The 27,561-nt window shown below is 37.5% G+C and overlaps 1 protein-coding gene across 2 annotated transcripts in view; it reads left to right on the top strand.

Annotated features, from left to right (window-relative positions):
- The window catches only part of Plod2 (procollagen-lysine,2-oxoglutarate 5-dioxygenase 2), a 69,867-nt gene extending 46,321 nt beyond the window's left edge, over positions 1 to 23,546 (top strand). The window contains exons 7-20 of one of the 2 annotated variants that reach the window (XM_027410944.2): positions 702 to 799; positions 2,471 to 2,572; positions 5,186 to 5,311; positions 6,775 to 6,896; positions 8,709 to 8,813; positions 11,918 to 12,043; positions 14,180 to 14,321; positions 15,423 to 15,485; positions 16,401 to 16,514; positions 18,302 to 18,367; positions 20,445 to 20,549; positions 21,642 to 21,788; positions 21,893 to 22,018; positions 22,184 to 23,546. In XM_027410944.2, coding sequence (XP_027266745.1) covers positions 702 to 799; positions 2,471 to 2,572; positions 5,186 to 5,311; positions 6,775 to 6,896; positions 8,709 to 8,813; positions 11,918 to 12,043; positions 14,180 to 14,321; positions 15,423 to 15,485; positions 16,401 to 16,514; positions 18,302 to 18,367; positions 20,445 to 20,549; positions 21,642 to 21,788; positions 21,893 to 22,018; positions 22,184 to 22,339 — 1,598 coding nt within the window. In that variant the 3' untranslated portion in view covers positions 22,340 to 23,546. The remainder of the gene's footprint in view (positions 1 to 701; positions 800 to 2,470; positions 2,573 to 5,185; positions 5,312 to 6,774; positions 6,897 to 8,708; positions 8,814 to 11,917; positions 12,044 to 14,179; positions 14,322 to 15,422; positions 15,486 to 16,400; positions 16,515 to 18,301; positions 18,368 to 20,444; positions 20,550 to 21,641; positions 21,789 to 21,892; positions 22,019 to 22,183) is intronic. The other variant, XM_027410945.2, reaches the window with a different exon arrangement.
- Positions 23,547 to 27,561: the final 4,015 nt, after the last annotated feature.

Genomic DNA, 27,561 nt, shown 5'->3' on the forward strand with positions numbered 1-27,561 from the left:
TATTTGAGTACATCTGCATAGAGATTGCCCATGTACAAACTTGTGAGTATCCTTGAGGTTATTATTAGAGATACATATACCCTAGTAAGACACATCAATGCATTATCTATATAGTAGATGTCGATATTTTTATCTATTAATGCATATTATTTTTAAAATTAAGAATATGTTATAATTCTGTCCAGTTCATGGTGCTGTCCATAGAGTGACTAGACGGTATGTAATGTTTAAAACTGTGAAGAAAGGAAGCTGATAAATAAACACAACACCTCTCATGGACCTCTCTGTCTTTGTGAACCTTCACAGAAGTGTTGGACATCTATCAGATGGCCAGTCAGCTGTGAAAGTCTTGCTTATGCCAGGCAATGTGCCCTCACCATATACACACTGCTGTTTCTAGAGTAAGCCTTCAAGACCAGTCTTGGTCCACGTCAGGTGGATAAGTTGTGATGGTACATCCAGCTGGCATCACTCTGCTAGGAAACGTGTCAGGGACCAGCCAAGCACTTGACAACCTGACTTAGTGCCCTGCGAATTTGGTTAGAAGTCAGCCTGTGTTTGTTCACACTGTCCTTCAATTTTTCCAATTCCTGTCATGGGGAAGATAGTTTTTTATATTGAAAAATGTGATTGTGTGTCTTGGAAATCCATAGACCTACAAATTTTTGAAGTTAACAAAAATATTTCTCTTTTTAACCCAGATGAAGTAGTTTTAAAATTTGAAAATGGTAAAAGCAGAGTGAAGAATACATTTTATGAAACGCTGCCAGTGGCAATTAACGGAAACGGGCCCACCAAAGTGAGTACCTGTGTCCTTTAGTTCATTATCTGGTTCTCAGAGTTGGACTATGGAGCAATATGGGGAGGATCATCATCTCCTTAAAAATATTATTTGAAAAACTTGAGTGTGAACAGTTCATTTACATTGACTTTTATTCAGTGTAGCATCTGATTTAAAATAAACAGGATTTTCTCTTGGCAAGAGTATGACCTTTTATTCTATAGATGGATACTTGACTTTAGTGTCTCCTTTTTTAGGAACAGTCAAGGCCAGAGGACTGGAGAGCAAAGCCTTATTCCCCTAATTGTTCAGAGTTCTTAGAATAATCATCTGTATTGCACACGAAATGAAGTAATTTCTTTAACTAATTTGATTTATAATAAAAGCAGTGACCTTAAACTATGCCCCAAATCAGAGTGCATAGCAGCCTCGACCTTCATTGATGGCTAGACAGGGGTGGGAGTAGGCTCTCTGTTAGTGCACATGACATCATATTTGGAAGTGCTTGGAAAAAGACTCAGGAAAATGCTAGTACCGGGTGCTCTGAGCCCAAGGCAGCCTCACCCCGTAAGCTGCTTTCCACACCTTCCACAGAGGCCAGCAAAAATGTCTACAGTTGTTATGGGGAAAACAGATGCCCTGGTGTATGGGAACTGGGAGGAGATGGATAATCTCTGCCGTGGATGACAAATACAAGGACACTGCCATCAAAAGTACTGTTTCCCAATATCTTAATTACTCTGGAAACATAGGACAGAAGGTGGAAAGTTACAAAATCGAATTTTATCTCACAAAACTGGAAGTTAGCCCTTTTGTGCTTTACGCCTTAGGACTATTGACCATTTTCACACTCATACTGGGAATGTAGTAGACTAGTTGATGGCATAAATATTGAATTTTCTTGTTATTCCTTAGTAGGAAAGTTATCATTCCATATGTGTTGTGAGGTTTTTAATGTGGCCAATAATTTCAGGGACTTTTACGTCCTTTAAAAATTATTTTGAAGGACATTCTAATGAAGATTATATATTTCATGATTTGCATTTTCATGTCCTTTCAAAGTAACTTGTATTAAGGGGCACATTTTTATATAACTATCTTATTTTAATTTTTTTTCGTTTTTCGAGACAGAGTTTCTCTGTGTAGCTTTGGACCCTATCCTGGCACTCACTAAGTAGACCAGGCTGGCCTCAAACACACAGATCCGCCTGCCTCTGGCTCCTTAGTGCTGGGATTTAAGGCGAGTGCCACCACCGCCCGGCCCATGTCTTATTTTAGTACCCACTTTTGTTATCTGGCAATCAGAAGTACTTCCTGTGTCTGTTTTTGTTATGCACACAGGATTCATGGTGGTTTGTCTAAATGTCTTATTTGTTCCTTTAAAAGTTTGTTTGGCCTATTTCTTTTTATAAAGTGGTAATTTCTAGTGTTATTCCATATATCAAATTATATCAAATTGTATGACCTGCATCTTTTATAACTACTTGGACATTTCTAGACTTAGTTTGTAGCACTTAATGATTATCAATCTGAAGAATTTGTTTAATGTGTATATGTCGGTGATAAATTTTAGTGTGGTTAGAGGATTGTACCAGGTAGAGACAGAATTCTGGGAAGCTGTTGTTTGTATAGTGAGAACTGGGTGGATGTGGACTGCTTCTGTTCATCTGTTTTTCCTACATTTATTAGATTCTCCTGAATTACTTTGGAAACTATGTTCCCAATTCATGGACACAGGAACACGGCTGTGCTCTTTGTGACTTTGACACAATTGATTTGTCTGCAGTCGATGTAAGTGGAATTTATGTGTATGAACTTGTATCAAAAATCTATATTGCTATGAAATACAGTGAAAACGGCAAATGGTTTTATAGCTTCCACTGTATATTTGACAACGGATTTATAATGTAAAACTACAGTGACTTGGAAAATCTGGAGGCCTGTACTTTCGGGTTGTTTTGAAAGCACTAACAGCTGAAAGTTGACCTCATTTGCCGTAAGTGGGCTGAGCACCTACAGCATGCCAGGGAAGGCAGAGCAGCACTAGTAAAAAGCAAAGTCCCCGGAGACATGTGTGACTGTAGCACCTGTGGAGTGGCAGGGTCCCACAGCCCAGAGCACTGGTACCCTGAAACCAATGCTTGATTTCTCATCACTGTCTGAAGGGAGAACACAAAGTAGATTGTCTACAATTGGTAACTTCTGAAGAGAGTTCTATGAGACTTGAAAGTAAGGGATTTTCTTGGCCAGACTTTGAAGCAACAAACTAAATGTTTCCTATCTGGAAAGAGAGCCAGAGTAAGTTCTGAATGAATGCGCACCATGGAGATGGTTAAACACTTGTCTTGATGCTTTTTGCAGAAAATGGTGTTGTCCTCTGGAAGGAGAATCCAATCCTTCTGGTTGGATTTTCCCTTCTAATTTAAACTTTCTGGTTCAAGGATAAAATATTAGTGTTGAAGTTTTTATTCAGCATAAAATAATGGTTTTTTTGCATATAAATAATTTGGTGTAACTGTGTTTGGCTTACTACTTACTAACTTGTGCTAGAAAGGGAAAGTAACTTATTCCTAAATGTAATAAAAATCTGTAGTTTCCAAAACATAGTGGTCATGCAACAGGAATACAGAGTTGAAATATTTGTGGGAGTTAAGATCCCAGATGCAACATATGTTTAGACTTGGGTGACAGCAGTTTCTTATTGGGTAGAATTAACTTTTCATTACATTTTTATCCATTTATGCTATGTGTGTGCATATGTGTGTGTGCATGTGAGTGTGCACATCCTGTCTGCATGTGTGGAGTCAGAGGACAGCTTGCAAGAGTTGCTTCTTTTCTTTTACTGTGTGAGTCCTGGGGGTCAGATTGACAGGCTGGGTGGCAAATACCACACTGCTTGAGTCATCTTGCTGGCCCTGTATGTACGAATTTTAGAAACATTTTTAATTTAGTAGATAAATTAGTTTAATAAGTACTTAACTCTTGTCCTCACTATTATTTTAAAGAACTAAAATAGAAGCATGTAATGGCTCTGAGTTGAGTTCTTTCTTGCTTGTGTATAAATGTGAGATGGTTAAATTCTAAGGCAATTAGGCTATTTGAATTAAATACATAAGAGAAGATTGTGATCTACTCTTGACTCTTTTCCATTAAACTGAAAGCTCCTAGAAGGTAGGTGTACTGTTTCCAGTTCTTTGCATTGATTGACTCATCCAGCAGTCAGTGTGTGGGCCAGTGAAATGATAGAGCAAGTGGCCAGGTGCACTTCCTTGCAAACAGATGTTCACTTACCCAGATAATGAAGGAATATGTGTGAAGAGATGGGAAGAAATAGCCAATTCAATGCTTAAAATGTGTGGGATTAAAACACATCTGAATTTCTGGGTCTGAGTTTCTTGTTCAGTGATAATGAGCTTGCTAATCATGTTTGGGCCCCATGAAGACTTCATGCAGCTCTGGCTTTAGTCCCATTGCATAGGAACTCACTGGCATGTCTTTTTACCTCCTTAATTGTAACCTTTTCCAACCAGGAGCTTCTATTCCCTTTGATAAAACACCACCCATCCCAAAGACTGCCGTGGCCAATGTGCATTCCAGATATTTATATAAAAAAAAATAAAAGGACATTACACCTAAAACATGCATAAAGTGGATTTAAGAAAATGTATACAAAATTTGCATTAAGATAGTATGTTAGTGAGAGAAAGTAGTTTTTCCTACATAAAATAATATGCCAAAAAAGTAAAAACAACAAAGCCTAATTAATAAGATTAGGTCATTCCTCTCCCTCCTTCTTCCTCTCCATCCTTCTCCTTTATTTTTTTCCTTTCTCCCCATCTCTCTTCTTTCTCCATGCCCAGAGATAGGCACTCTACCGTAAGCAATATCCCTGACCTAGACCTCTGGTGTTTTTTTATAGAAATTTTCAAAATAGCATTTGGCTTCTTTGAGAGGAGCCCTGAAGGAAGTGGATCATTTATGTAGCCTGTGTGCTGTGTCGTTCGTGTGGTGAATAGGATAATAACTTTCTTTAAGTTATAAATTCAAGTTACAGGAACAAGAGGTGATTCAATAAAATCACTTTGATTGGATTCATAGAAATTGACCTTCAGTGTCAGTGGACTATCGGTGGTTGATGCAAGTTTTGTGATTATGCTGTTGTGAAAGTCTTGTGTTTTTTGATTTTGTTTTGCTGTTGTTGTTGTTGTTGTTGTTGTTGTTGTGAAAGTCTTGTGTTTTTTGATTTTGTTTTGCTGTTGTTGTTGTTGTTGTTGTTGTTGTTGTTGTTGTTGTTGGTGGTGGTGGTGGTGGTGGTGGTGGTGGTGTGTGTGCGTGTATGTGAGTGTGTGTGTGTTTAAAATTATACTGATCATATTTTGCTTTTGTGTTTGCTATAAAACATAGGTTCATCCAAAGGTAACAATAGGTGTTTTTATTGAACAACCAACCCCTTTTCTACCTCGATTCTTGAACTTACTGTTATCACTGGATTATCCCAAAGAAGCACTTAAACTCTTCATTCATAACAAAGTAAGTTTTTGGTCTTGAGGGTTGCATGTGAGGACTTTTTTGAAGTGATTCTTTTTGCACAAAAAAAAAAAACAAAAAAAAAAAAACAAGTGGAATGTTTTACTTCTATTATGAGTTAAGAATTGAAAATTTAATCTAATGTCAGGCTGAGCCACTTGAAATTGACAGTTTTTGTAGATCAGAATGGCATAGTTTTGTCAACAGAATTAATGAGGATGTGCCAAAGAGCCTGTTCCTATGCAGTGGGTGATTTGGGGCTTTCTTTGATAGACTGGCCATTGATGATTTTTGTAGCAAGAATACCATAGCATCAGAAGGCTTCTAGAGCACTGCTCTCATCAATCTCCAAGTGGCATGCTCCTCACCACAGAAACTGGATACTGTTATTTCTTGCAGGACATTCAGATCCCCCCAAACATAAAATTTAAACATAGTCAGTTCTGTCAGTATTTGTTTTATTTGTTTCTAAGTGGACAGCTGCAAAGCATAGTTTTCTGCTTTTGTGGTAATAGGCTTGTGTCTAACTACTATTTTTAGTATGTCTTAAAATCATTCATTTTTTTCCAGAGATTTTTTCAGATTTCAGAAACCCACTTTTCATAAGTTCAAAGAGTATACATCAGATATTTTCTGTCCAAAATTAATCATAATATACTTAACACAGCCACTTATTATATTCGCAGTATTGTTCTTTCTGTTACCCTCTTACCTGCTTTCAAATGGCCTTCAATTCCTTACCATCAGTTTTTTATCATTCTTATTAAGGCTGTGTCACACAGTCTTATGTGATAGCTGACCTTACCATGCTGTGACAGCACTTTTGAGAGACAGAGTGAGAGACATGATGCATATAAAATTCCTCACACACTGGTGCTGGGGAGAGAATCCGCCTGAACTTCAATACAGCTGAATTACAAATCATCTTAACTCGATGGTTTTACACTGCTAGCTGGCTATCTGTCAATATGAATTTATTAAATAGTCTTTTTGTCTAAAGACAGTTTTGTATGTGGTCATTAATTGCACCCTTTGGCTTCAAAGATTATTGTTAAATTTTATTTTGCACAATGAGGCTGTTTGTATACATAACAGATTAATGTCAATTACATTTAGTTAACCTCTTTTCTGGGTTTTTATGGCAAATATCTTAAGATTCTTAGGCAGCAAGATTCTCCCCCCCTTCAGTTAGAATTCTGTTTAATGACTAGGACTTAAGTATTATTGCAGGTCTTCTTGACCTATGAGCAGATACTGAAATAATTTTGAAGCAGCTCCTCTTTAGGTATTGATATAAATCTATTTTATGATTTTTTGTGTAATTTTTCAAGTGATAATTAGGTGTGTTTTCTGTAATTCAGTAACTGAATTATATAATTTATACTTTGAGTATGAAGCATTGTTTTTATGAGCAATTCAGAATGTCTGTTTTCTCTCTAATTTTTTATATTTAAAATTTATTGTAGGAAGTTTATCATGAAAAGGACATCAAGGTATTTTTTGATAAAGCCAAGCATGAAATCAGTACCATCAAAATAGTAGGACCAGAAGAAAATCTAAGTCAAGCAGAAGCCAGAAACATGGGAATGTATGTCTGAATAATATATATCGAATTGTTATTCTAGTAGATGAACTTTAAGAAAAAATTTCTCCCAAATTACTCTATTAAAGTTGCAAGGCACCTTTTTTGCATGTGTATGTCATAGATGCAGATGCCCAAGTTAGTTCTGTGTGGTATAATTACACAGTAATTGTAAGTAATGTAAAAGTAATGTAAATGTCACTTACATTTTTCTTTAACCCCAGTCAAAATATTTAATCAGGTTATGAATTGAACTTTAGATAAAGATGGAAACAAAACACATAAATAATTTTATGACTGTCATAGTGAATGACTTACATTTAAATTCATCCTCCAAAGGTTGTGTAGTAAAGCTCCTTCAGGGAATATGTGTGTTCCGAAAAGCTGGTTTTGGTCTGTAATATTTCCAATAGAGTGCTTACAAAACTCTGCTCACTGAACGCTTGTGTCTTCAGTGATTGTGTCTTCAGTGAACGCCAAGTTCATGCTCCAGACCACATGTTGATAGCTGCTTGTGAAAAGGCGAGAATACTGTGCCTTCTTACAGGGAGACTTTCTTGGCTGTTGCTGACTCTCATACCTTGTATTATGTCAGTCCAGCTCACCGCTAGAGTCTCTTCTTGGGAAGGACTTTCACATAGTCAAAAATGTCCATAGCCCTAACTCATTCATTGGGCAGTCCATTCAGGATTTACTCTCTCTGATGAATTGTATAACTGCTGTAAAATTTCCCATCAACTGTCCTGAATGGTAGCTAGTTTGAAAAAGTGCGGGCCAGCTGTGAGGCTGGAAAGACGAAGCAGGCAAGAGAATGTTAAATGCAGAAGCCATAGCATATGGGGGATTTCATAGCTCATCATGGTATCTTTAGTGGCTTAGTCCTTGGTATCTTGTTGAAAACACTGCAGTCTTCCCTGGAAAAACATGTGAGCCAGCATTTTCCAATGAGCAGGCAGGACATAACTGTCTTAAAAGTCACTCTATGCAATCAAGTGTAAAATACTAATACTTAAGGAACCTTTATCTCCATATTTCCTTTCAAATATAGTTGTTGGTGTCTTAGTATGTGTAAGGCTGGCATTAATCTCCATCACCACACACACAAACACCAAAAAAGGAGCCCTAACTCCTAAAAATCTCAATTATTGGTGATAGAGTATTTCATTTTATGTATCTGTGTGCTTGCATGTAAAAAGTAATTTAAAATATAAATTGGGGTAAGTTATTTCTTCTTTCAGAAAACATAAGTTTCACAAACTTCCATTGTTACCAGATGCTTTGTATGTGTGGTGTATGTTTGTGCATAAATTGTACACCTATCATGTGTGCAGAAGCCAAAACAGGGCACAAGATGCCGTTACCTATCAATATTCATCTTATTCCCTTGAGACAGCGTCTTTCACTTCCCTGGAACCAGGCTGACGGCCAGCCAGTCCCAACCACCCCCCTCAGTCTGTGTCCCTGTAGACAGGGTGACAGGCCTGTGTGTTAGGCCAGCTTAAGCTTTTTGTATGGATCTGGGTCATAAGTCCTCAGGCTTGCACAGGAGTCACTATCATACACTGAGCCAACCCCGTGCTTCCTAAATGTTTCAATGCCTTAAAGTCGATAGTGACTTAAAATATATATCTCACTCGGCCTAAAATTGTAGTGATGTCTACTGTGGATATATATGTTAATGAATTAGTCATTTTCAGTATCAAGGCAATTTTGATTGGAAAATACATCAGAACTTTTCTATTTATGTTTGCTTTATGCTAATATTTCCAAACAGGGAATTTTATCTAATGCTTATTTTATTTTCCTTCTCAACACCAGGGATTTCTGCCGTCAGGATGAAAAGTGTGATTACTACTTTAGTGTGGATGCAGATGTTGTTTTGACAAACCCCAGAACTTTAAAAAATTTGATTGAGCAAAACAGGTACTACAATTTAGCATGAATTCATTAGTAATATGATAATTTCTCACGTCTGTGTGGGCATCCTACTTAACTGTGTAGTAAATTGAAGTAAGTCACATTTAACTATCTTCTACACCTTGTATGTTCCCAGGACTAAGTGTTCTACTAGCAATCTTAGAAATGAAAGCATTCAGAAATACTCACAGTCAAACAGTGGCAGTTAATGGTATTTGGTCTATTTTTCTACTTAAAGCTAAGTTTAGTTATGTTATTAATATTTCTGGTACTGGTAAATTTTCAATGATTTTATAATCCATAGGTATTTTAAGTATAGGCTTTCATGAAACTATCAGTTATTTTTATAGAGTTACAGTTCTATAATCAGATATTTCAGATATACTGACCATGTCACAGCCAGTAATTGCATTTACTGTTGTACTGAATGTCACTGAGCCCCTGTTCTCACTACTCAAACTGAAATGGAATAAAGACATTATGGATAAGGCTCTCAATCCTACTTGTTATATTAAAGCTACTGCTGATTCTCTTGCTATTCACTGCTCCTCATAGCTCACATGTACTATTTATCTACATTAACACAGTTGTTTCTCGTACAAAGAGAAGATGTAGGAGCTAAAATGTTAGTATGCCTTCACTATGTTAAGTAACATGTATTGGAAGTTTGTAATTCTACCTCAAGAGACACTGACATTATAAATTATAATTTGATGTCAGTTGTGGACATTGAACCATCATCTCCTGAATACCATAAAGCTAATTTATACCTTTATTTCTAATGCTATAGATATTCTACAATACAAATCCATGTGCTTCTGGCCAATGTTTGGTAAAGTAAAAAAAAAAAAATCTTGGTGGGCATGCTATATATAGATTTTTTCAAGACAGAGTTTCTCTTTGTAGCTTTGGAGCCTATCCTGGCACTCACTCAGTAGACCAGGCTGGCCTTGAACTCAAAGAGATCCTCCTGCCTCTGCCTTCCGAGTGCTGGGATTAAAGGCATGTGCCACCACCACCTGGCAATATATATTTATTTTTAAATTAATTTTTTGAGTGTATGCATGGTTGGCCATCATGTATGTCTGGGTACCATGTTTGTGTGTATCTGTTGCCTAGAGGCTATAAGAGAATGTCAGCTTCCTTGTAACTAAAGTTACTGAGGGATATGAGCTAGTGCGTGCTGGGAACTGGACCTGGGTCCTGGATAAGGAGCCAGTGCTCTTTTTTTTTTTTTTTCCCCTTTTTTTTTTCCTTTTTTTTTTTCTTTTTTTTTCTTTTTATTAGTTCAAGTTAGGGAACAAGCTTGTTTCACATGTAAGTCCTTTCTCCCTCTCCCTCCCCTTACCCCCATCTCTCCTCCCCCACCCCAACCTACCCACCACTCCCCAGGCAGGGTAGGGACCTCAATACCAGAGGCTCCCTGGAGTGCAGAGGCCTCCTTATTGACATCCATGTTCAGGGGTCTGGATCAGTCTTGTACGGACCTCCCAGACAGCATCTTGGGTCTATGTGCTCCCCCTTGTTCAGGCCAACTGTTTCTGTGGGTTTCTCCAACCTGGTACAGACCCCTTCGATCTTCATTCCTCCCTCTCTTCAACTAAATTCCCGATTTCAGTTCAGTGTATGTCTTTGGATGTCTGTCTCTGCTTCCATCAGCCACTGCATGAGGGCTCTAGGATGGCATAAAGAGAAGTCATCAATCTCAGTTTAAGGGAAGGACTTTTAGGTTATCCTCTCCACCATGGAGCCAGTGCTCTTAATCCCTGAGAGCAATCTCTTTAGCTTTGATATTTAATACTTTATGTATTTATCTTACTTTTATATATGTACAAGGAAGAGGCCAGCTCATCTTCACAAGTGTTGGGCATTTTGAATTAGGATTCTTTGTGGAGAACGTTCATTCCATAAGCATCTCGGAAGAATCATGAGCTTTTCTTGTATGGTGCCACTGCAATATAAAAGTGATTGTAGAGGAACGTCAGACTTTTCACCCATTTGGAAAAACATTGATATTATAAATAAGATTTCCCAAGGGAAAACCTGACATATTTCAAACTTGTACTGTGTTAGTCTAAATGGGACCACTTTCTAAATAGTTATTAGAACTGCATATTGTCACAGTCTCTTACTCAGTTTGCTATGGCTGTAACAAAAAGCCACCAATTGGGTGAGTTCTAAACATTACAAGTTCATTTGACTCAGAGCCTTGGATCCTGGGTGGCTTGTATCACATGCAGCGGCTGCTGCAGGGCTGCCTGGCTGCTGTGTAACGTTCCCGGATCATCATGAGGAAAGCAGGGACAAGATGAGGCAGTAGGAACAGGAAGTGGGGAGTGAGGGAAGAAATGAGTTGGAGGTCCCTACTCTTCCATAACCTTCTCCAAAGTTAAGGACAGAGATGCATCAGTGACCTCCCAAAGTCCTGTCTCTCGGCACCATCAGGTTAGCAAGTAATTTTAAACTTATTTTCCTGGGGACTTTCAGTTCCAGACAAGCGGCTCTGTTTTGTTTTGTGAAGTAAAGGCTGACGTAGCCATTGCTACAAGGCCAGCTTACAACTACAACCCAGTTTGAAAAGTCATAAAATACTGGAGACAGATGGTAAAGTGATTAAGATTTGTTTTAGGAAGAAATGTCTTCAGTGTCTTGGCCCATCTGCATGTGTTGTTTTTCATTCAACAAAAATTCACTTGCTACCTTAATACAGCAGAGAATGTGCAGTTTGCCTGTTTCACTTGAAAAATAATTGAAATACGGTGAATATTTGTATTTAATGAACGTAGTTTGGCTCTCTTAGGATGTAACTAACATATTGTTAAAAAGTTAAGTCAGTATTTTGTTAGTATTTTTCAATAACAAATTTTCCCCTTTTTTGCTCCTTTTAATTAGCATAATTGAAAAATTTCTGTGAAGAAAAGATGTTGGGATTTTTTAAAAATTTTGTGTCATGTAACACATGCATGCATACATATATACATATATATATATATATATATATACATACACATACACAAGTAATATATTAAATGAACTTCACTGTGTTATGTGTCTTATAGAATATATAATCCTGCTAAAGATTAATGATGCTGTGTGTTTCCCTTTCGTAGGAAGATCATTGCTCCTCTTGTAACACGTCATGGAAAGCTGTGGTCCAACTTTTGGGGAGCACTGAGTCCTGATGGATACTATGCTCGCTCTGAAGATTATGTAGATATCGTTCAGGGGAAGAGAGTGTGAGTTACCTGATAATCTTTCCATGGACAGTTTCGTAACGATCGGATCTTATTAGTATTACTTGATGATCATCTCTAGCTTATTTCATTTTGCTTAGTGTGAATTTAAGAACTTGGAGCTCACTTAGGATACTGAAATAGTACATAAAAACAGTGTATGTATACACACACACACACACACACACACACACACACACACACACACACGTATGTTATATATATACATACATATGTGTGTGTAAATAGCATTCTATATCATTAATGGGACAACCTCATTACTGTGTTTTAATGCTTGGTTGCCACAAGTGCCCATCTAGTGGTAGAGAGGAATAGAGCTCTTTCCTAAAAGTTGGGAAAGACAGTTTAGTTTACCTAATTCATTTAATAGCTCCAATTAAATTGTCTAGATTGCCTTTAAAATTCATAAATACAGAAATAATAATGCAGAACACCAGAACTTTCCAACAGTCCCAATTGCATGCAGTGATTTTGTTCGTGGTGGTGTAGCTGTTTGTTTTGTCATTTCTGTGTGTAGTAGCCAATTGTATACATAAAACGATAGGAAACATCTTGGTATTTGATTGCCATCTTTTAGATGTTTTTAAAAATGCATATGCTACAAAGTATGTGTATAAGCAATATTTACTTCCTAGGTGATAGTTGATGTTTTCTAAATTAAAAAAATCAAATATCAAAAGAGTTTTGTTAAGGAAATACTAGGCAAGAATGTGTCCCTCTTTTTTTTTTCCAGATAGTAGGCTAGAGTGCTTTGTTTTAATTATTCAACTCATCGGCTCAGTTAAAAAGTAGAATATTTTGTGGCCTCTAGAAAGAGGTGTCCTTAGGTTAAATACCTTGTATTTTCCTTGAAGTGGTGGATGGTGGGGAGGTGTTTTCCTCCAGAAAATAATGATTGTATACAAGCGTTAGATCGGCAGCTGTGATAAAGTGTTTTTTGTTGTTGTTGTTGTTATTGTTAGCTGCTTGCACGATAGGTAAGAAATTAGTATTAAGACAATTCTTTATTATTTCAGCTACTTCTGTTGACTCTGAAATGACTTACATAGGCTGTAAATGTGAAACTGTCCTGAATTGGATGGAAATGAAGGCTGGTCATGTACAGGGCAATGCATTCACATGTATTGTTGTTTTGCACACAGTGCTTTCCTGCCTGACTTAGCCACAGAATAAAGAGGGTGGTAGGGACCTCCACCAGTTAGTGAGCAGGAAAGAGTGACAGCTGATGACATGTGCATGTGCACCTATATTTATGCCCTTGGAAACATCGTGCATTCCTTCGTGAATAATATTTGGATTTACCTGACAAATATTATCGGTCTAAATGCCTTTTGACTTTTTTTTTTTATATTTTCTCATCTAAGTAATACAAAATGATGTCTTTCTACATTTCCTTGGTCAAGATTTTCCCTATATATTTTCCAAAGTGACAGACACAGGCCTTTAGTCTGGTACCTCCCAGAAAGAAGGAATTCTCTCAGAATGGGGGTGGGAATGGTAAAGAAAGAGAACTGTCTGCCAAGACTTACACTTCCAGCTAAATTTCCTCGTCTTCCCCTTTCTCTACTCAGATTTCAATAGGTCAATAAATTTAATGGTTGAAGAATACCCTCAATTTTAGTGCTTACAAAGTTGTGTAGCATAAACACTTCTTCTATGGCCGATTTAAGTTTCTAGTAAAGTCTTGGTGCTAGTGTCTACTCTAGGGAGCTCTGTCAGCTAGGGCCAGAACATCTCTGGTTCAGTGTATTAGTGCTTTAGCCATCAGATGTTTGCTATTAAACTGAAAATATTCTGTACAGTAGACTACCATGACCTAACTGTAACAACGGTGGCAAGAGAACTCCCACAGCTAGATACAATTTAAATTAAAGTCTATCTAGAGATAATAACTTCTCCTAAACCTCATTAGGATATATATAATATATATATATATATATATATATATATATATATATATCAAAACATTTCATATTTGTCAAATGTCGTATGTTTTACCGGACTGAACAATTTATATATACAAAACTTGAATGTGTACAAAGCATTTATTTTAAAATGTAAGCATGAAACACATTGTATGTATTTGTGGTATTTTTGGAATGTGTCTTTTGCTTTCAGAGGAATTTGGAATGTCCCATACATGGCTAATGTGTACTTAATTCAAGGAAAGACACTCCGATCAGAGATGAGTGAAAGGAACTATTTTGTTCGTGATAAATTGGATCCTGATATGGCTCTTTGCCGAAATGCTAGAGAAATGGTAAGATGCAGAGCTATGGCTTGCTTGAACTTTCTGACAAGATGGCTTGCTTTTCCAGTCCGTGTGTCAATGTATTGGGATGCTGTTTTTCCGTCCTTATTTGTAAATACTAGCCAATTTTTTTGGTTCTGTATTTTTTTAGACTGATTTGTGAACATTTGAAGCATGGTTTTTAAATGTTACCATACGCCTGACTCACAAGTTACACGACAAGATTTTTAATAAAGAAAGATTAAGAATAAACTTTGTTACTTGAAAAATATATTTTTATTCGCATCTGAAATTCTGTACTAAAATGTCAAGTTTAGTTAATATTGGTTTGAGCGAAATGTTCTTCACACATTTAATAACTCTATAATTTTGTTTTAAAGCCAGTGACTCTTTTTTCTAGATTTACTCTACAATACTACTGATAGTATACTCTCACAAAGCAGACTCCCAAATCTAGGGAAATAGTATATTTAATCTTCATGAAAAATTGATGGAACATTAGGGTTTTAGAAATGTACCTTTATAATGAAATGCAAATGCTTATAGAAAATAATTTTTTCAAAATACCCAAATATGTTTTAATTCAGAAAACATACTTATAAGATTTTCTGTTTCTGGTATTATTTTATTTCCCAATTTATATAAGCAGCCATAGCCTTCGGAATATCAGAAAAGTTGGCAAGTATTTTTTCTTGGTTTAACAAGGCATGTGTTGTTTCAGTATGTTTATTGCCTGTGTATCTGTGTGCACCCTCGTTGAACACCCTCAGTACCTTCGATTGTATTTGTGCTCATGTTTGGCTGATTTCACTCAACAGCGCATCCGGAATGGCCTCTGTTACTCATTTTTTCCCTTTGTCTTAATTATGTATCTAATGAAGTTTTGCTAAGGAATGAGCTTGGATATGTGTTTCACCAAACAAGTTACAATAAAACAGTGGGGGGGCTGGAAGTTCTCTGTGTGTGCTGCAAGCTTTGCTTGTTTTGCATGCTGTCTAGGAAGGACGTTTCACAATGTCAGCTTTTTATCAGAGCTGCTATATTTATTTACCCCGATGCCTGAAAAGTAGGTGTGCTGATCAACTGACCCAATGCTTCTCTTCATTTTAGACCTTACAAAGGGAAAAAGACTCCCCTACTCCGGAAACAATCCAAATGCTCAGGCCCCCAAAGGTGTCATTTTTATTTATTTTTATTCATTTTTTCTTTATGTAATTATGATAGATGTGCAGTGTTGAATGGCAGGAAAGTATCCTTAACAGCTGCCTTTGCATTGATCGGTAGAGTGTTGGTACTCTTTATCTGCCCGTATGTGTGTTGTGGGATTTTGCAGGAGTGTTGCTTGATGGTCATTTCTTGGATCATTGAAGTCATTTACATTTTGTAATTAGCAGGTGAGAGAAATAATCTCAAATACTTTTACCCAGTATTGTGGGGCTTGGGGGTGCTGAGGAGAGTAGACATAAAGTACATCTATCTCCATTAGAGATGAGTTTGGACACTTGCTGATGTGTTTGCTTGCCACTAATCCTTTTACCAACAAAACAGGTACAAAGAGACATCCTTGGCCTGGTGGTGTCTGCCGTATTTGTTTGGTTTAGGGAAGAACCAGAAACTTACCCCTTAACTGCCTTAAGACGCCTGGAGAATTGTGTTGGGTCTGAAACAATACAACAGAACAATGTAAAGCACTGAGGGTGTATTTCTGACATCTTGGGTTCTCATAAAACACATATATTTCTTTGAAAGGAAAAGAAGCCGAAGAGAACATGCACATCATTGGCCGTGCATTTCTGAAAAATATTTCTGCTTTCAAACAGGGATTTCTTTTTTCCTGTCTGTCTCCAGGATCCCTAAGAAAGTGACAAAGCAGCCTAATTCCCCCTCTTCTCAGTTGATCGTTAGTGCTGTTAGTTTTATGTTTTCCGAGTTTTTAACAATTTTTATTTATTTTAAATAGTACACATTTTATGAAAAATGAAAATGCATGTTTATCAATTAAATATAAAAGTTAATGCATTCTATGTATTTTCCCTGTGATGAAATGTCCTGTACTTTGAGAGTAATACTGCTGTTTTTGGTACATAGGGTATGTTTATGTACATTTCTAACAGACATGAATTTGGACGGCTGTTGTCAACTGCCAATTACAATACCTCCCATCTCAACAATGACCTGTGGCAGATTTTTGAAAACCCTGTGGTATGTCCATGTTCAACTCCGTTGTTGCTTATCACCTTGTCACTCTAAATGGATGTAAATCAAGTAATAATATTAACACATAAATGTTTTTTAAATGAGTACAAACAATTGTATTTGATGGTCTGCAACAGTTCTAAACTTGACCAAGAACATTTTAAAGTTAAGACACACATTACCTTAAAGAAAAGGAAAAATCAGTGTCTCTGCTCTCTCCCAAAATTTCTGCTTTCTACATTCAAAAGTACCATCCAGTTCTTAACCATAGTTTTAGAAAATACTGTGAATTACATACATATTTTCAAAGTGTGTGTTGGGGGAAGACCTCAGTTACTAAAGATATGGTTTGGGGATAAAACTCTCACCTACCATGCAAAATGCATTAGGTTCATCCCTGCTGCCCTGACTCTGCCCCCCCCCCCATTCCCACATATATCAAGATACATCAAGAATTTAGTTTGGAAAAATACCCATTATTTTTCAACTTAGGAAAGTGCTACGACAATTTTGTAAATACATACTGAAGATAGTCATAGCACAATACAAAGTAAAGCTTTCTCCCGTATAAGTAAGCACATTCTTAAGTTGAAGAAATGTGAGTCAGATAGCTCTTGGAACTGAATTATGAAAAATGAAAATGCAAAGTAAAGTAAAGCTTTACATCCTCTTTTACATCCTCTTTCTTCAGGATGGTAGGCACATTTATTCCTTGAGAAAGATTTCCTGAATGGTCATTTTGGTTTCCTTTCTAAGATCTCTTCCCCTGGCCAACAGTGATTTTTAAATTACAAAGATGCAGGCCCACCTGATGGAAGTAGTCTTTGATTTTACAGAAATAGCAGAATTCCAGAAAGAACAACTTTCTGTTGAATAGAAAAACAGAATGTCTTTAGGTATTTTAAAAGTGCCTTTGTCCCATTTTACCTGCCTATCTTCATTTTTATTGAGGGAAAACTGGAAAGGTTTTCTTTTTATGGAGAGTGTAGAATCTACACGTTTAACTTGAGCTAGGAATTTTTTGAATCTTCTGAGGGGTAGAATTACTTGGTTATGAGCTTCCGGGTGAGCATTGTGTATGTTCCTGTAGGAACTCTACGCTCTTGAGGTTATTGGGAAAGTACTGAGCTAATTCACTGTTTACCTTCCTGTGGTTTGCTCATGTTTTCATACTTACTTTAGTTTAAAGATGTTCTGTGGCAGAATACTTAACGATTTCCCCATTTTTAGAGTGTTTAAAAGATAAATGAGATCATATTTGACTGGATGACTAGAAAGATGTTTTCAAGTGAAGAGTTAATGTCAGTGCTAATGTTAGTGTTAGTTTCATATCGATAAAACATTAGGGACTTTAACATCAATAAATTTAAAATAATGACCAAACCTAATTGGAATGTGAGGTCTATCTCTAAGCAGGGAGTTTTTGTTTTTGTTTTTGTTTTTTCTACCCTTAACACTCTGAGATACATTCCCACTTCTAACTTTTATGTTTAAACACCACAATTTCTCTTGTATATATTCTTAAATATTACAAATGAATCTATCCTTTGTAATATCATTCAATTTTAATAACCAAAGCCATCAAACTTTAAAGATAAAAGGTTTCTTTTAAAAGTTGGAATATAGAATGGCTTCTGAAAAGTACTGTTTTGTCCAGTACACAGCTATTTATTAATTATCTGAATAACACACACACACACACACACACACACATATATATATATATATATATACACACATATATATATTTATGGAAAATTTATTTGTTTAAATGTGCTTTTATTTTTTTGTAGGACTGGAAGGAAAAATATATAAATCGTGATTATTCAAAGATTTTCACTGAGAGCATAGTGGAGCAGGTTTGTACTGATAATTGTAACATTTAGAATGGTTTTCCTATAATTTTCACAAAATCTGATTGGAGTAATAGTACTGCAGGGATTTCAAATATGGAGAAATTGTTGTTTAGGTACAATTTATGAGGTTTACTTACAACTTTCAAGTTTAAGTTAGCCTTAAGACCTCACTCTTTTGGAAAAGGCAGACAAGAAGCTAAGTACCAGCATTCCCTCTAGCTGCTAAGGCTGGGGGTCTATTGATAGACAGTGGACAGAGGAAGCTTATCTTTGGAAAACACTGGATTCTCTTTTATGAACACTCTTTACTTAGAAAGACCTACTAAAATGTACTCTATTTCTTTTTTTCTTTTTTTTTAATTTAGAAACAATCATTTTACATATCAATCCCCCCTTATTCCCTCTCCCTCTCATGCCCCCTACCAACCTACTCCCCACCCACTCCCCAAGGACAGTGAAGCCTTCCATGGGGGAAATCATCAAAGTCTGTCACATCATTTGGGGGGTGGGCCTAGGCCCTCCTCCATGCATCTGGGCTGCAATAGTATCCCTCCTAGGGAATGGGCTCCCAATGTCCATTTGTGCCCTAGGGATAAATACTGGTTCCACTGTTAGAGGGCCCATAGACTGACTGCCCAGGCATCCAAACTGGAACCCACATTCAGAGGGTTTGGTTCAATCCAATTCTGGTTCCCCAGCTTTACGACCGGGGGCCTTGTGCTCTCACTAGGTCAGGTCATCTGGTTTGTAGGTTTCTCCAGCACGGTCTTTACTCCTTTGCTCATCCTTCCTCCCTCTATACAACTGGATTCCAAGAGTATGGCTCAGTGCTTAGCTGTGGGTGCCTGCTTCTGCTTCCATCAGCTACTAGATGAAGGTTCTAGGATGGCATATAAGGGCCATCTCATTTTAGGGGGAGGGCATCAAAGGCAGCATCTCCACTACTGCCTAGATTCTTAGTTGGGGTATCTTTGTGATCTCTCAACATTTCCCTAGTGCCAGATATCTCTTTAAACCTATACTGGCTCCCTCTATTAAGTTATCTCTTTTCTTGCTCTCTTCTATTCCTCCCCTGCCTCAGTCTTCCTGATCCCTCATGTTCTCCTCCCGCTCTTCTCCCCTTCTCTTTTTTCTACATCCCTCCCCTCTCTCCCATGCTCCCAATTGGCTCAGGAGCTTTTGTCTCTTTCCCCATCTTGAGGGAATTATATATTTTTCCCTTAGGTCCTCCTTGTTTCCTAGTTTCTCTGGTGGTGTGGATTGTAGGCTGGTAGTCCTTTGCTCTATGTCTAATATCCATATATGAGTGAGTATTTCCATGACTGGGTTACCTCCTGATGGTTTCTTCCAGTTCCATCTTTCCATCCATTTGCCTGAGAATTTCAAGATTCCATTGTTTTTTTCCCCCGCCAAGTAGTACTCCATTGTGTAAATGAACCACATTTTCTCCATCCATTCTTCAGTTGAGGGGCATCTAGGTTGCTTCCAGGTTCTGGCTACTAAAACAACGCTGCCATGAACATAGTTGAACATATGTCCTTGTTGAATAAATGTGGATCCTTTGGGTATAGGCTCAAAAGTGGAATTGCTGAATCATGAGGTAGACTGATTCTCATTTTCCTGAAAAATTCCATACTGATTTCCAAACTGGCCACAGGTTTATTATAAGCTGAGCAGACCCAGGAAGTTCCAGGAAGGAGATGGGGGGAGTTGGGCCTGGGTGTAACCCAGATTCACCTCAAGCAGAGGGCGTAGGGGGGTGGGGCAAAACTGCAATGAGGGCAGACGCTGGATAGTCTGGTCTGCCAGGGAGGGCCCATTTAATGCACTCTATTTCTACATGTTCAAAACTGTCCCTCAGATTCATTTCTGAGAAAGTAAAGTTTTATCTGGTCTGTGATACACCATTGTTTTATCTGCCAAGAGGAAAGAAAAGAGAAAAAAACACTACCAATTAAGTTGTGATAAAAATTTTTCTAGACAATTTGAAGTTGTGCAATTTGAAGATTTTAAAAATGTATCTCTATCAAGAGCTGTTACTGATGTTGCTCTGTCTTCTTGCGGCGGCACTGTATTACAGCCTTGTCCAGATGTCTTTTGGTTTCCTATATTTTCTGAAAGAGCCTGTGATGAGTTGGTCGAAGAAATGGAGCATTATGGCAAGTGGTCTGGGGGAAAGCATCACGTGAGTTGTGATTTTACAGAAAGGAGTAATGTGGGGAGAGGAGGGGCAGAAATTCAGAGATTTCAGAGGACATGTGCCTGTTTTGTTACATGTCTATGAGACTGTGATCTAAATGAATTGGCAGTTTGTTTGTTGATCTAAATGAATTGGCAGTTAAGAAAACTTTTTAGTCTAATTTTACTGGTTGCTAATTGTTTTAAATTACTCTGTTCCTGGGTTCCTTTCTCATTTATGAGAGTAATTACACCATTTTGCCATGAGGGATCAGTGCCCCTAGACTGGAATTGATTAGGAAATTCATGTCTTCACTGATCACTGTTCTTTTCCAAGGACAGTTTTTACTCCCTGTGCTCATTTTCCTGGTGCACTGTTGTGGAAAGGCTAGGACGAGCATCCAATGTCAACATGGTTTTGTGTATGTATATAAAAGAGTACGGTGGAATCTGTAAGTCTGCTCTGTATTTACATTCAGTTACAAAACTTGGCAGGAAATAATACAAGTATTGATTCCATGTGTCTCTTTAAGAAGACTCTGGGACAGACAGCCTGTTCCTTAGCCTCTTACGATGGAATTTTAGGGGGGATATTTTGACTCTTACTGCATTTGCACAGCATGGCTCACAGCTGTGTAGCTGACCAGGAAGAGAGGTGCTTTCCCAAATACGAGGAAGAACTCAAAGTCTAGAGATGGTGTGCTGGTCAGTAATTGCTCAAAGACTTGGGCCTCACCAGATTAAAGCAAGGATGTGCTGTGATTTAAAGAGCACATCCTTGGAATCTACCCCGAGGGTGATTATAAAACAGTAATTTCAGGAATGTGTGTGTTGGGGTTAGGGTGTCCATTTTATCACCTTTTTATGATATTGAAAAGTGTTTTCTAGCTGAAGCTCGATTCACCACTGATACTGTCAGTGTCATGCATAGGGCTCCATTGTCTGTTGTCTAAATGGTCTTGATCTTGTCACTAAAACAGATGGCATACCGTAATCAAACAATTGCCCATTTTATTGTGCATTATGATTTTTGACTGAAAAAAAAATGCCAGGATAATATCAATATGAAGCCTCTTGATGTGTTAATGTTTATTTCTAGGATAGCCGAATATCTGGTGGTTATGAAAATGTCCCAACCGATGATATTCATATGAAGCAAATTGGTCTGGAGAATGTTTGGCTTCACTTTATCCGAGAGTTCATTGCTCCAGTTACACTGAAGGTCTTTGCAGGCTATTACACAAAGGTAGTTGTCCTGTTCCTCCTGCCTACTCCCTACCAGTTCCCACATGAATATGCTCTTGTGCCTCCTTTGTGTTGTTCAGCAAATCTACTGGGTTGCTTTCCTAGGGATTTGCACTGCTGAATTTTGTAGTAAAGTACTCACCTGAAAGACAGCGCTCGCTCCGTCCCCATCATGATGCCTCAACCTTTACCATCAACATTGCTCTCAATAATGTAGGAGAGGATTTTCAGGTAATTATGACAAGCATACTGAAAATTTCCAGGAACTGTGGCATTATGGGGAACACTCTGTTGAAATTTGTTTCTCACTTGCTATTTAGATGGCATGGTTTGAATATTGCTCCTGACTAAAAATGTAAAATATTAAGTTGATATCTTTGTGTTTAACTTTTTTAGGGAGGTGGATGCAAATTTCTAAGGTATAATTGCTCCATTGAATCCCCACGAAAAGGCTGGAGCTTCATGCATCCTGGAAGACTTACACATTTGCATGAAGGACTTCCTGTTAAAAACGGAACAAGATACATTGCAGTGTCATTTATAGATCCCTAAATTATTTACTTAACTTGAACTGAATCGGTCTTTGAGATGGATGACTGGCATGAACATGTCTTTGAAGTTGTGCTTAAGAAGATGAGAGAAATATTTAAATAGTATCAACAGAACAACTTCACTTTGGGTCAAACATTTGAAAACTTTTTACATAAAATTGTTTGTTGTTTCTTAATGTCTGCTCTGAGCCTTAAAACACAGGTTGAAGAAGGAAAGAAAGAAAAAAGAAAATGAAAGTCGGTATTTATTTCTATGCTTTAACTGTCTCTGAAAATAATGACAGTTTATATAATGTTAAGGTACAAAGGAAGGCATGGATGATAATAAGCCTGGTAATATTTTCTTATTTAAAAAACCCTGAGATTTTATTTATCATTGTGGAGAAGTATAGAATATAGTTATAAATGAAAATCAGCAAGTCTGGAAACTTGGAATTCTGATGATTACTGAATTTATATGTAATTATTAAGCCATGTTGACCTCTGTGTAGGTCTGTTTTTCAATAATTAGGAAGGAAACCCAAAGAAAATATTGCACAAAGGATTTCCTCAAGAAGCCTAGTACAAACAGCCAATGGGAGCATATCCATGAGAAATATACTTAGCGTGTGAGGTGGATATTCCTTTCTGTTGGAAATTGGACCCCTATGCTCCTCCAGGGCAAGCTCTCAGGGGAAGTTCACATGTCTTTCTGCTTTGCAGAGTACTTAAGTCCAAGTGTCCTTATGGCAAGCAGGAATTTTGTTTCCTTCTGTTCTCCCCCATCCAATTCTAGAAAATAGTGAGCAAAAAGAACAAATTCATTGAGATTAGTAGTACATTTTACAATGTTTTTTCAAAACTTCTTAAGTACTTGAATTTTATATCAGGAAAATGGTTTTTGAGCCTTGTTTCTTAACCTTTTACCCTTAGTTGTTCTCTTTATTTTTTTTCCCCTGGGGGTTGCCTTTCTTTACTTCACCATAATCTATTTTACCATTCCTTAGTCTTTTTATTGCTTGTCCTCTACCCACATTTTAAAAATCTCAGCAAAATTCTTATTTCAATTTTTGATATTTCTCTGAAAGAGGTTTAAATGTCTTTTGCTATAGCTATTGTTTTGGATTTAAAGGTTACACTTGAACAAAGTTCTTCTTCCTGGTGCCAAAATTCATTTTTCTAACTCTCTGTGTTAGAAAAATGATGAAAATAAAATAATTTAAAATAAACATTGTGCTTTTCTGTATTATTGATGGTTTTTTAGAAATTAACTAGTCCGAGAGCATATCTGGATATAAGAGCTGTAGTTATTTCATTCAGCTTGATGGTTTAGTATTATATCAAAATTACTACCTAAATTTTAAACTCAATTACACCTCTCTAATCTTACATTGACCAAGGAGTTAATATTGCTTATTGTACATGAGTGGAAATGAAAGCTACTGATTTAATCACCATATACATTTTTGTCTAGTGGTTTTTGAGTCTGTGATGATCCAGGCTCTGTCCCAGGCAGTAAGTTCATAGTGATTCAGCTGCAGTCATCAGTAGGAAACCAATTTGAGAAGGAACTTAGGTTCTCTTCTTTGTAGCACACTTTCTTGCAGGACTATCTTTGGACTGCCACCCTGCAAATAATGTCCCAGATGTAATATGAAAAATAAAGACCCCAGAGACAGATCTTGGAGTTCAAGCTGAAGATCAGAGAAGCAAAGCAGTAGGCCACTGCTCTGCCTCAGACTGAAAGGATGATTCTGTGTCCACATGCTCTCACCAAGCCTCATACTACTGCCTCTCCTCAGTGTGGCTGGAGACTAATTCTGTCATGAGACCCTTTGGTTCTTCCATTTAAACCTTCCTAGTCCTGGGATTGTTATCCAAGTGCTAGTTATCCAAGTGCTGAGATCACCTTTGTGTGAGCTGTTTCTCTTTAGGACTGGATTAATTTTGTATAGCTCAGTGTGGCCTTGAACAAACAGAGACCTTTCTGCTTGTCTCTTGAGTCCTGGATTAAAGGTGTGTGCTACCACTGCCTGACTCTATGGCTAACTAGTATGGCTGCTGGGATTAAAGGTATGTATCACCTTTGCCTGACCTCTATGGCTTGTGGCTGACTTTGCATTCTGAACCCCCAGGAAAGCTTTAATAAATCATAAATAATATGTCATCACACCCAGAGACTTATTATTAAGTATAGAGACTTGGTTTTAGCTTAAGCTTTTTTCCAACTAGCTCTTATAACTTAATTAAGCCATATTTTTTAGTCTATATTCTGCCACATAGCTCAGTTACCTCTTCTTAGTATGGCATATGGCATATCCAACTTGCTTAGTTTGTTGATAAAAATCACAGTCTACTGGGGGTGGGGGAGGAGGGATGGAGTGAGGGGAGGGAGAGGGGGAAGGGACTTACATGTGAAACAAACTTGTTCCCTAACTATAACTAATAAATAAATTTTAAAAAATCACAGTCTAGATTCCTCCTCCCAGTCTCTCTCTCTCTGCCAAGAAGTCCCACCTATTCTGTCCTGCCTAGCTATTGGCCGTTTGGCTCTTTATTAAAGCTATATGAAGGCCCCTTAGGCAGAGACACATCTTTACAGTGTAAACAAATACTCTGTAATACTTCTTTGTGGTCCTAAATATTCAAAGTAGATAAACTAGATTGAGGAAGTGTTTTAGTAATGATTTGTGAATTTAATTACACTTCAGGCAGAGTGTTCACAGTATGTAGATCCTGTCGGCATTGGTGCTATCCAGTTATACCAAACTGTAAAGCAAGTGGAGTTCTTTCGGCAAGGTAATCTCACACCCAGTGTCACATTGTTCTAGAGGAGGCCAGATGCCAAGCATCTGGCTCCTATGTGATGAAATACATAGACTGCCACCTAGTGTAATGAACATTATGTCATGGTTCCAGAAAATGAATAAAGACAACCAACTTAGCAAATTTTCTGTTTTTTCATCTCATTTAATGAAATATTATGTGTATTGTAGAATCATAAGTAGTTAGAGGAAATAAGTAGACCTCCCATAAATAGATCATACAGTATAAAAGATGGGAAAATGTACAGTTGGGTAGATGGAGAAAACTCACTATTGAGACACTGATAGATAAGAGTTCCCAAAGCCACTTCTAAAGCATGATCTCCGTATTCTTTTTTTGGGAATAGCAAAATGTGACAGATATCTCTAGAAGAGAGGTCTATCAGGGAAAAACACTCTATTAGAGTTCAATGTCACCTGTCTTAGTGTTTCAAGTGCTGGGACAAAACACCATGACCAAAAAGCAAGTTGGAGAGGAAAAAGTTTATCTGCCTTACACTTCCACATCACTGTTCATCAGTGAAGGAAGTCAAGACGGGAACTCAAACAGGGCAGGAACCTAGAGGCAGGAGCGTATGCCGAGACCATGGAGGGGTGTTGCTTATTGGCTTGCTTGATATGGCTTGCTCAGCCTGCTCTCTTTTGAGCCCAGGGCCACGAGGCCAATGATGACACCACCCACAATAGTACTTCCCAACTGATCACTAATTGAGAAACTGTCTTACAGATAGATGTATCGCATGGAGGCACTTCCTCTTTAATGACTCCAGCTTGTTAAATTGACACACAAACCAGTCAATACACCAGCTATATTAAAAACAGGCCCATCTCTGTGTCTGTCTGTCTGTTGACAGAAGGGTTCCACATTCCTGCTTTCCTATCTGAACATAACACTGGTTAATTTGCCTGCTTGCTAAGCACTAGAGAGCACCTTATGTGTTAGTGTTTAGACATGTCATTCATTTGGAGTGTGGATCCTGTTTGGACAACGGATCTCTTTAAATTGCAGACAAATCTAATAGAATTTAAAATTGCTGTTCACAGTGGAGAGCCAGTTTGTGTAAATAACTTCCTTTCACTAGGTGATGTTTTAGAAAGTTAAATTATTTGAGACACCATGAAAGCAGGCTTGTCGGCACTGTTTTTCTGTGGCCTTTTAGAAAACAAGTATAGACTTGGAGCTGCTAGAAAGAAAAAGACATTGAAGGAGAAAAAGTATTGGGAAATCCATAAAGGCCTTTTGTGTGTGTGTTTATAGAAGAAATGAGCTTTGATTTAAGATTTTAAAAAGTAGTAACGAGAGTAGGAAAGAACATGGCAGCATGCTTTCAAAATTCAAACTGAAGCTGGGCATGGTGGTACACACCTTTAATCCCAGCACCCAGGAGGCAGAGTCAGGTGGATCTTGAGTTTGAGGCCAGCCTGGTCTATAGAGTGAGTGCCAGTACAGGCTCCAAAGCTATAGAGAAATCCTGAGTTTGTGGACTGGGCTTGGAGCCCTGTGGAAGGGCTCTTGCCTCAAAAGATCCTTCATTTAGTTGTGAGAGTGGTTTTCTTGCTAACAAATTTATGGTGTTCATATTTGTTCATTTAGGATATTAAGAAACCAATTAGCATGTTCTGTTTTCACTGAAAAATAGGCGACTATTTTTGAATATTGATAGCCTTTGTAACAGGAATTTCTGCCTATATAATGATACAAAAGTCATTAATTTAAAATTAAAATAGCATTCCATAAAGAAAGGTTACCATCCTGAAAACTCATTCTACAGTAGATGCTACTTTGTCACTTAGAATCAAGGTGTGGAGAAGTTTTTCTGTAGATTTGAGGTATATAACAAATACTTCTGTTCATAGTTGCACAATAACCTTTAAAGTAATTTAAAGACGTTCCTTACAGTGTTGCTCAGTGAACTTCAAGACACACCAGGATCTCTTAGAAGAGAAAAGGGAATCAAATTCCATGGTGGTTGTATCTGGCCGAGCTCAATAACAGTCCAAGCAGCACAGAGCAAACAGAGGCATATTTCCTACTGAGCATTGGTGGGGCATAATTGATTAATTGGAAATAGTGTGTAGTTGCAAAATTAAGTTATCCTCTTACATTGTGTCTTAGTAAATTATTTTCATGTTTATAAGTATTTCCAAACTGTGACATCACAGCTCCACCTTGTGGTTACAATCCACACATGGTAAGAGTAATCTCAGCAGGATGAAAAAACTTGCATTTTCTTTTAGTTGTTGCAGCATGCTTTTTTTCCTTCAAAGCTAGTACAAACGAAAATGACAGAGATGATTGTGTTTAATAGTTCTTTTGAAATGTTTGCTATGATATATATCAATGTTTTAAAGGAGGAATTGCAACACCTTATTCTCAAAGAATGGGCACACTTCCAGTGATGAAATGGTTGTCCTCTGT

This window comes from Cricetulus griseus, chromosome 4 (genome assembly GCF_003668045.3).
Source record: "Cricetulus griseus strain 17A/GY chromosome 4, alternate assembly CriGri-PICRH-1.0, whole genome shotgun sequence".
Lineage (NCBI taxonomy): Eukaryota > Metazoa > Chordata > Mammalia > Rodentia > Cricetidae > Cricetulus > Cricetulus griseus.